The sequence below is a fragment of the Melanerpes formicivorus genome, unplaced genomic scaffold (genome assembly GCF_026170545.1).
Source record: "Melanerpes formicivorus ecotype bairdi unplaced genomic scaffold, bMelFor1.0.p_v2 SCAF_9, whole genome shotgun sequence".
In the NCBI taxonomy this organism is placed as follows: domain Eukaryota; kingdom Metazoa; phylum Chordata; class Aves; order Piciformes; family Picidae; genus Melanerpes; species Melanerpes formicivorus.
In genome coordinates, this window is record NW_027142361.1 from 27,638,059 (window position 1) to 27,648,362 (window position 10,304).

The 10,304-nt window shown below is 47.0% G+C and overlaps 1 protein-coding gene across 1 annotated transcript in view; it reads left to right on the forward strand.

Moving 5' to 3' along the window:
• The window catches only part of LOC137443486 (GDNF-inducible zinc finger protein 1-like), a 49,666-nt gene extending 41,021 nt beyond the window's left edge, over positions 1 to 8,645 (forward strand). The window contains exons 3-6 of the mRNA XM_068143251.1: positions 987 to 1,081; positions 2,765 to 2,932; positions 4,309 to 4,466; positions 6,340 to 8,645. Coding sequence (XP_067999352.1) covers positions 987 to 1,081; positions 2,765 to 2,932; positions 4,309 to 4,466; positions 6,340 to 6,675 — 757 coding nt within the window. The 3' untranslated portion in view covers positions 6,676 to 8,645. The remainder of the gene's footprint in view (positions 1 to 986; positions 1,082 to 2,764; positions 2,933 to 4,308; positions 4,467 to 6,339) is intronic.
• The last annotated feature ends 1,659 nt before the right edge of the window (positions 8,646 to 10,304 follow it).

The window sequence follows — 10,304 nt, forward strand, 5'->3', positions numbered from 1 at the left end:
TTGGTTGTTTTGGAGGTTTCCCCCCCCTCCCCCCCCCCTGCTTTTCAGGTTCAGGGGGTTGCTGTCATTTTCTTTAAGGCAGAAGTAGAGGCCTGTGGGTGCTGCAGCTGAAGGGCACAGAGAACTTTCCTCATGAGGGCAGCCCTGGGAAAGAGTCTGTGGGATGGTCCAAGTGAGGAAAACAACCTCCCAGCCCCCTGCTGAGTTCTTTGCAGGGTTAGGGCTGTCATTGTTTCAGCTGATTTGATGCTTCTTGATAAGCAGTTTTTCAATGGTTTGCAAGAAATGTGAAAGTACTAAGGTTTGCCCATTTGTGAACTTGGGAGAGCACCAGATTTGGGTGCCAAGCACAGAAAACAGCTGCTGTGTGCCTACAAAGAGGCTGACACAGCCCTGGAGGTGAGTGAACTTCTGAAGACACCCACGCAGGGCTGATGGAATCAGCTGTGGTGAGACCCAGATGCACCATCTCGAAGGTTCATGGGCAAGAGGTCTTTATCAAGGCAAAAATTGTAGCTGTTGACAGGTTTACCCTACCTTTGCCACTCTCCTATTATTTTTTGCCATGAGTTGCTCCCCTGCAACTCTTCCATCAGGTTGTGAATGCTGGAAGCTCAGTGCTGTCCTAACTGGTATCTCATGCCAGTTTGTGGTGGGAGTTGCTTATCTTTCTGTATGTGTTTTGACATCTCTGCTCCTTCTGTTGGTGTACTGCCATGAAAACTGGCCTGTGTTGGCTGTGCTCCTGCAGCAATCTTCAGAAGAGTCCCTGAGGCTCTGAGTGGGCTCAGAATTTCAGCTGGCATTTCAAGTGGGGTACAGGCTTAGGCAGCAACAATGCTCTACACTGCCCTTTCTGTCTTTTGAAGGGCACTGGGTTCTTGCACAGGTACTGACCTGTGAGCAGCCAGAGTAAAGACAGCCTGTGTTGTGCTGCAAAGGACAGAGAGGTTCTTGGGTGCTCTAATGCTGCTCTCTCATTTCAGAATCCACACTGGTGAAAAACCTTTTGTCTGTGATGAGTGTGGGGCCAGGTTCACTCAGAATCACATGCTTGTGTATCACAAACGCTGCCACACAGGTAAGGCTGGCTCTTGGCATCTGCTGTCTACAGGAGGAGACCCTGCTCTGCAACCAGGAGATCTTCTTTACAACTAGAAAATGATTTTGTGGTGCTGGGTGTGGATTTTTTTTTTTTTTAATATGAAATCAGATGTTCTCCTTCCTAGACAGTTTTACTGAGAGAGGCTCCTGTAGGAAGATAGACAGAGAGTGGGGAAGAGTAAAGGGACAGAGTGGAGGAATAGAGGGGGACAGAGTGGAGGAAGAGAGGGGGACAGAGCCAGGTTGGATGAGGCCTTGAGCAATCTGGTCTAGTGGAAGGTATCCTAGCCCCATGGCAGGGAGGGGTGGACCTAGGTGATCTTTAAGGTCCCTTCCCAACCAAACCATTCTATGAATCTGTGAAAGAGAAGGAGTTCCCAGCTGGCTGGGATATAGGGACAGGCTGCTTTGCATGGTCCTCAATAACCAGGTTTAGGCTGGATAGTAGAAGAATCTTTTTCACTGGAAGGGTTTTCAAAACACTGGACCAGGCTGCCCAGGGAGGTGGTAGTGTTGCCATGCCTGGACATGGTGCTAAGGGACAGGGTTTGGCAGCAGCCTTGGCAGGATTAGGTCATGGTAGGATGATCTTTAAAGGTCTTTTCCAAGCAAAATGATTCTCTGATTCTGTCCAGGCTGTAAACTGCCTGGAGGCAACCCTTTGTATCACCTTTGAGCTGTGTTGCATTTTTACATCTCTTCATGGACCTGCTGCCACTGACTTGTCCCTAATGGGGATGGCAAAAACCCATTAAAAGACAATGAGAGATAATTCAAAGAACACTTTTTGACTTGTGTCTTACTAAAACTGCCTGCTTACCCCTGGAGGCCTTTCATCAGAGCTGTACACAGCAGTAGTCTGGATTTACAGAGGGCCACAAAAATGATCAGAATGGAAAACCTCCCCTGTGAGGACAGGCTGAGAGAGTAGGGGTTGTTCAGCCTGGAGAAGAGAAGGCTCTGGGAAGACCTTAGAGCAGCCGAGGTTTAGGCTGGATGTTAGGAAGAAATTCTTCCCAGAAAGAGTAATTGGCCATTGGAATGTGCTGCCCAGGGAGGTGGTGGAGTCACCATCACTGGAGGTGTTTAGGAAGAGACTGGATGAGGTACTTGGTACCATGGTTTAGTTGATTAGATGGTGTTGGGTGATAGGTTGGACTCGATGATCTCCAAGGTCTTTTCCAACCTGGTTAATTCTATTCTATTCTAAAGGGGGCCTACAGGAAAGCTGGGGAAAGGCATTTTGCAAGGGCTGGTTGTGATAGCACAAGAGGCAGTGGTTTGGAACTAGAGAAGGATAGATTTAGGTAAGACATTAGGAAGAAGTTTTTTACAGCGTGGGTGGTGCAGGCCCCATCCCTGGAGACATTCAAGGTGAGGCTTGATGGGGCTCTGAGCAAAACCTGATCAGAATAGAATAGAGTTAACCAGGTTGGAAAAGACCTTGGAGATCATCATGTCCAACCTATCACCCAACACCATCTGATCAACTAAACCATCGCACCAAGTGCCTCATCCAGTCCCCTCTTAAACACTTCCAGCTTACTGCAGGAGGGTTGGACTAGGTGAGCTTTAAAGGTCCCTTCCAAACCAGTGCATTCTCTGATTATATTCATGTGATGTTTAATTCTTCTTCTCCTCCTCCTCACCCTTGCTGCAGGGGAAAGACCTTTTATGTGTGAAACCTGTGGGAAGAGCTTTGCCTCTAAGGAGTACCTGAAACACCACAACAGAATCCACACCGGATCTAAACCCTTCAAATGTGAAGTTTGCTTCAGAACATTTGCCCAGAGGAACTCCCTTTACCAGCACATTAAAGTCCACACAGGTGGGAGGTGCTTTTGTGTCTCAGGATTGGAAAGCTGTGGATCTCACAGCTCCATTTATGCAGACAAGGGATTCCTCCAGTGGGTGTCTCTCTTTGGGATGGGTTCTATGGTTATGTGTAGATGTGGTGCTGGGGGATGTGGTTTAGTGGTGACCTGGCTGTGCTGTGCTGGGAGGGCTGTGAGGATGATGAAGGGACTGGAACATCTGTCTGAGGAAAGGCTGAGAGACCTGGGGCTGCTTAAAAGAGAAGACTGAGAGGAGATCTTATGAATGTTTATAAGTATCTGAAGGGTGGGTGTCAAGAAGAAGGGACCAGGCTCTTTTCAGTGGTGCCCTGGGATAGGACAAGGGCAGCAGATACAAACTGGAACATAGGAAGCTCCACCTCATCATGAGGAAAGACTTTACTGTTAGGGTGCTGGAGCCCTGGAGCAGGCTGCCCAGAGAGATTGTGGAGACTCCTTCTCTGGAGACTTTCAAGACCCATCCTGTGTGACCTGCCCTAGGTGGTCCTGCTTTGGCAGGGGGTGATCTTCAGAGGTCCATTCCAATCCCTACCATTCTGTGATTGTATCATCTTCAAGGCCTTTTTCAACCCAAATGATTCCATCTCAGCCAAGTGGTTGTTTCAAGGAGAACTCAATACAGTGACTGCAGCAAGGCAGTTGGTGATGTGTTTGGGGAGAGCCTTGTGGTACATGCTCACCTGGTAATGGGGAAAACTTCTGTTGTGGGACAGGGTTTTGGGTGCTGGTGGAAAATACATTGAAAAGATGGGGAGGCTTCAGTGGCTGCTCACATTTATGCAGTACCTGCTTGCTTCAAGCCTGTCAAAATTGGCTGTGAGAGATTTTTTTCTGTGAAGGTTTGTGTGTGCCTCATTGTTCCATGAAGCAGAAGGCTTACCTGAGGTTCCTCAGTGAGCAGCACCTCTAACAGCCCAACATAGATTCATAGAATGGTTTGGGTTGGAAGAGGTCTTAAAGATCATCTAGTTCTGACCCCCCTGCCATAGACAGGAACACCTTCCACTAGCCCAGGCTGCTCAGGGCCTTATCCAACGTGGCCTTGAACACCTTCAGGGAGAGGGCATCCATGACCTGCCTGGACAACCCATTCCAGTGTCTTCCCACCCTTACAGGAAAGAATTTCTTTCAGATCTCCAGCCTAAATGTCTCCCCTGAGCCTCCTCTTCTCCAGGCTAAGCAACCCCAGCTCCCTCAGCCTCTCCTCACAGGGCTGTGCTCCAAACCCCTCCCCAGCTGGGGACAGCAGAGCTGGACTCAGTGCTTGGGATGGGGTCTCAGGAGAGGGCAGAGCAAAGGGGCAGAATGACTTTGCTGGTGCATGCCCCCCGTGGTGCTGTGCTTGCAGGGGAGCGTCCCTACTGCTGTGACCAGTGTGGGAAGCAGTTCACCCAGCTGAACGCGCTGCAGCGGCACCACCGCATCCACACCGGCGAGAAGCCCTTCATGTGCAACGCCTGTGGCAGGACCTTCACCGACAAGTCCACCCTGCGGCGCCACACCTCGGTGAGAGCCTCTCCCCTCCTGGCCCGGCAGCCACCCTCCTACCCCTGGGTTAACTGTCTCAGGCCTGGAAGGGGCCTTCAGGCTGGGTTTTTTGTGGAGTTTCATGGAATTGTCAGGGTTGGAAAGGACCTCTAGGATGATCCAGTTGCAACCCCCCTGCTGTGGGCAGGGACACTTCACACCAACCACATCATAGAATCATAGAATTGTTAAGGTTGGAAGGGACCTCAAGGATAATCCAGTTCCAAGCCCCCTGCTGTGGGCAGGGACACCTCACAGTGCATCAGGCTGCTCAGAGCCACATAGAATCATAGAATTGTTAGGGTAGGAAAGGGCCTCAAGGATCATCCAGTTGCAACCCCCCTGCTGGGGGTAGACACACCTCACACCACATCAGGCTGCTCAGAGCCACAGAGAATCATAGAAATGTTAGGGTTGGAAGGGACTTCATGGGGTTGGGAGAGAAAGACCTTCTCCCCCCAGATAAGTGAAGGAAAAAAAACCTCACAGCTGAATTAGCAAAGCAGTGGGTGCTGTATATTTACAAAGCAATATAGGATATGCAGGGGAATATACAGAATTTACAGTATTTACAATATATACAAAAATATACAATAAAGTAGCACAGAAATGAGAGTCCCCCCCCCTCTGCTGAGGGGGTTCCCCACCTCTGCTCCCCCTTCTCTCCCCCTTTCCCCAGAGAGGGTTAGAAAAAGAGAAAAGAGAAAAAAATTAGAAGCAGTTATGTGTTAATTGGAAAGCAGTTAATACAGGCCATGGTAGCTTATCAGTTTCAAGGCCAAAACCTTGGCCGAAAGCCCAGCACAGAGAGCTGCTGCCCTGCGGAGGAGCGGAAGCAAGACTGAAGATAAAGTGCTGGAATGCCCAGGATACCCTCCTGCACTCCCAGTTCAGAAGGTGCTTCCTCCCAATCTACCAATGAAATTAGTTTAGATCCACCTTTTCGTTTACAAACATCCAACCACCATATTCCCTTTCTTAAGGGGACAGCCTCAAACGGTCACACACTTCCACCCACCTGCCATGGGCAGGGACATCTTGCAGTAGATCAAGTTGCCCAGAGCCATAATGAATCATAGAATCATTGAATTGTTAGGGTGGGAAGGGACCTCACCCTTCTCTTCTCCAGCTGAACAACCCCAACTCTTTCACACTGTCCTCACAGCAGAGGGGGTTCCAGCCTTCAGATCATTTTTGTGGCCTCTTCTGGGCCAGCTTCATCAGGTTCTTGTTCTTGTGCTGAGGTGTCCAAAGCTGGACTCAGTGTTCCAGGTGGAGTCTCACCAGAGCAGAGATGAGGGACATTATGTGGGATGTATAGTATAGTATCAGTATCATAGTATCAGTCAGGGTTGGAAGGGACCACAAGGATCATCTAGTTCCAAACCCACTGCCATGGGCAGGGACACCCCACACTAGATCAGGCTGGCCAGAGCCTCGTCCAGCCTGGTCTTAAACACCTCCAGGGACAGGGCCTCAACCACCTCCCTGGACAACCCATTCCAGGGTTTCACCACTCTCATGGTGAAGAACCTCCTCCTCACATCCAGCCTGAATCTCCCCACCTCCAGCTTCATTCCATTCCCCCTAGTCCTATCACTACCTGAGATCCTGAGAAGTCCCTCCCCAGCCTTCTTGTAGGCCCCCTTCAGATACTGGAAGGCCACAATGAGGTCACCTTGGAGCCTTCTCTTCTGCAGACTGAACAGCCCCAACTCCTTCAGTCTGTCCTCATAGGAGAGGTGCTCCAGCCCTCTGATCCAGCATCAAGCACGAGCTGAATCCAAGCTCTTGAAGCCCAAACAAGTCACCATGATTTCAGCCTCCTGTTTCTTGTCTGGTTTTGTTTCAGATACACGACAAAAACACTCCCTGGAAGTCCTTCCTCGTCATCGTCGAAGGAGCAGCTAAGACCAATGAATGTCACAAAACAGAGCTTCCTGATGAAGAGTATGACATGTCACCCAAACTCCCAGAGAATGGCCACTACCAGAGCCTGGCTATTGTCCCAGGCAGTGTCATCACTCTGCATGAACACAGCTCTGCCACAGGAACAGACTGCAAGTCCACTGGGACACCGCGACCACAGGAAGCTCTCATGGCTACCACTCTGAGCGAGCTGACAGTGCTGCACATGCAGAGCAACTCTGTTCAGCCACAGCTTCATGCCCTGGTCAATATGGAATGAGTTGGTTCTTTATACACCCTTTGTACAGCCCTATGGCAATATCCTGTGGTGGGAGCTAGGAGAAGGAAGAGGACTAGATGTGATTTCTAGAACTGGATTCCAGCAAGGAATTTCCAGCATGTCCTCCATACCAATAGAAGCTGGGAGATGATGGGATTGAGAGCAGAAAAGGGGTTGGGGTGCTGGTGAATGAGAAGCTGGACATGAGCCAGCAGTGGGCACTGGCAGCCCAGAAGGTCACTGGCAGCCTCTGCTATTAAAGACAGGCTGAAAGAATTGGGGCTGTGTATCCTAGAGAAAAGAAGGCTCCAGGGAAACCTTAGAGCTGCATTTCAGTATCTGAAGGGGGACCTACAGGAAGGCTGGGGAAGGTCTGTTTAGAAGGGCTTGGAGTGATAGGATGAGGGGCAATGCTTTCAAAGTGGAGCAGGGGAGATCTAGGTTGGACAACAGGAGGAAGTTCTTTACCATGGGAGTGGTGAAATACTGGAAGAGGTTGCCTAGGGATGTAGTTGAGGCCCCATCCTTAGAGACATTCCACGTCAGAGTTGATGTGTCCCTGGGCAGCCTGATGGAGGTGTTCCTGCTGACTGAAGTGTTGGGTGGATTCACAGATTCATAGAAGGGTTTGGATTGGAAGGGACCTTAAAGATCATCCAGTCTCAACCCCCCTGCCATGGGCAGGGACACCTTCCACTGGACCAGGTTGATCAAAGCCTCATCCAAGCTGGCCTTGAAAGCCTTCAGGGAGATGTCAGTGCCAGAGGTGCATTCCTCTTCTGGAAGATGAGTTAGCAAAGTTAGTGTTTAGCTGGCTGAATCCAGGGGGATTTTGCCAGTGGGAGCCCTGTGTCATTGTGGACATCTCAGGAGAGCACTGGATGATGTCTGAGCCTGGTTGCCACCCAGATTTGTCATTCCACATCCTGCCTCCATGGTGAAAAGAGCTGCTGCTCCCCCCTGTCTTGTTACCCTGCTTGGCTCCTGGTTCACCATCCCTCATAGATCAGCTCAGTCCTTGCTGTGCCCTGACAGCTGATATGATAAACCCCCCCCAAAATGGGGTCAGGACAGGTTGCAGGTAAGCAGCAGAACTCCCTGGCTATGAGGTTTCAACTGGTTTATGTCACAGAAGTGTAAAGAAAAAAAAATTAATATTTATGTATGGGCTGTAAGCATCTTTAGTCCTATAAATAAACTGGAGTGCTCTATTTTTCATAAGCTCAGGAAATGCTAGTTCAGATGTGCATTATCAAATAGCAGCTGCTTGGGCTTCTTTGTCACAGTTTGGGGTGAAAAGTGACCTACAGTGATACTAAAAGAATTTATTGTCCATGCAGATGCAGGTTCAGAATGGACAAAGCAGCTCAGTGCTGAAGTAGATCTTTGTTTCCCCAAGGTGTTTCTTCCTCACTTCTGAAGCTTCATCTTGACCCACAAAGGGATTTAATTGTTTTTTTACATGATTGTTAATGTTTTACATCCTGTCAGCAGCAGTGTGATGCTTAATATAGTCTAACTATTCTATTTTTATGTCTTAATTTCCAAGAGGAAAAAGTGATCTGAGGGAGAATTTAGTTGGTTTGCTGCCATACAAAAAAAAAAAGCTGGACACCAGAGTTGATTTCTCTTTCTGGGATGGCTGGGACACTAAACCCTCTGAACACAAAGCAGTAGAGAGTTTGAGCAACAGTTAGTAGGAGATATTCTTCCTGATGATGAAAATGATGAAGTATTAATGCTGGGAAAGTGTTGCAGTTTGAGCTGGGTGCCCCCCTGCAATGTTTACTTCCTGTGTCCAGAAGTCCAGTGCCGCAAGAAGGGGCCGCTATTCGACCAATTTGATCAGCGGAATCCAACTTTATTGAGCATCAGACACATCTTATATACAGTTTGCTATAATTATGCCCACTTGGCAACATACTATTGGTTGCTCTCTAAAAGGTTGCATCATTGTTTTCACAACTCTGTGGAATTCTTCTATCTGGCCTAATTGCTCTCTTCCCCAGATCTCGCCTCCTCCTTATCTTGCTTGCCTCCCATCTCAGGGGCAGCTGGACTTCAGCATACCAAGCAATCAGCACTTTCTCACATCTCTTACGGCGCCACTATATTATCAACAGAGAATTCTTCAAGGCCTGAATTGCACAGGCGTTCCTGGGACCCAAGGCCCCTCTTGCTCAAAACAATCCTCAACAATTCCCCCGTTCTTCTTTTGTGCAAGTAAGGCCTTGGAGGTTATTCCTTGAACACTTTGCATAATACAATTATAAACAAGTTTAACAATAATCAAAAATGAGTACAATAATGCCTAAGAACCTTAAAACTTACTACTATAATTAACAAACATATTTACATTAAGTCTGGGTATCCCTATCAGACACGTCTGAAAAAGTTTAATCAATTCATTATTACCTGTTATGTTGCATCTTTATTTTCTCTAGGATGGTCAAAAATCATAATTTGTTTAATGGTAGCAAGATTTCTTTAATCTGTAAAGGTAGATCTGGCCAGGCTCTAGCTTCACAGACAGAAAACTTGCAGGCAATCAGCAAGAGCAAAAGAGCTTCATTGCTTTGCCCAATATAAAATTACCCATAATAATGTGTTTTTGCTCATCCTAGTAATACTGATCTCTTGTTGGTACCATTTGTTGATGTTTTCAACCGAAAATGAAAATGCATGTTGTGTTGTTATGAATTTTGATTTTCCCTCTAGGTGTGTAAAATTATAGCAAACTGGTGAGATAACATTTAAATCCCTTCTCCCTACATTTAGTGTGGTAAGGGTCAAAGCATCCACTTTCACGCATGCCCAATTGTGCAGGCTTCTTATCTGAAGAAAACAAATTCCTAGTTCTGAATGTTTATCTTTAAGACAGCTCCTTCTCAGCCGTGGTGTCTCCAATTAACCAGACAGTGTCCTTGCAAGTCTGCAAGATAGGTTTCTTTCCCTTTACCCTCTAAACAGGCCTCACAAGATCCTGACCCTTAATCCCAGTGCACTCTAAGTCTTACAATTTTGACACAAATCACCAGTATATTCATCACAATTCCCCCCCTTTTTTTTTTTTTTTTTTTTGTCACCATTGATTTGTGTTAAAATTTCCAGATATTTCAGAACCTTCTTAATTGGATCATAATTAAGTTCATCTGTTCTGATCACATTCTGATCATAATTCTCTACTTGTAACTCGTTGACATGAGCAATCTTACTTAAAGGTCTTAGTATTTTGTAACAACAATTGCAGAGTATTATGCATAGCAATATTACAATTATTCCAACGAATATTACAAACAAATGTTTAAGCCAATTTAGATTTGGTAACCAGAAAGTTAATTTATCCCATATTTCTTTAAATCCACAAGAAGTATCATCTAAAGAAATCTGATGTAATATCTGATTGTGGTTTACAATCGCCTGTAAATCTGTTTCCACTCGTTTATCTAGATTAACATAACTATAATAACTTACATTTATGACTACACATACACCCCCTTCCTTAACATATAAAAAATCCAAAGCTAATCTATTCGGAGTAGATATTTTCGAGAGACTATTGATTTCAATTTGCTGTGCTTTTATTGCATCTGTGCTTGCATTTACCATGATTTCAACTGTAGCAGAAA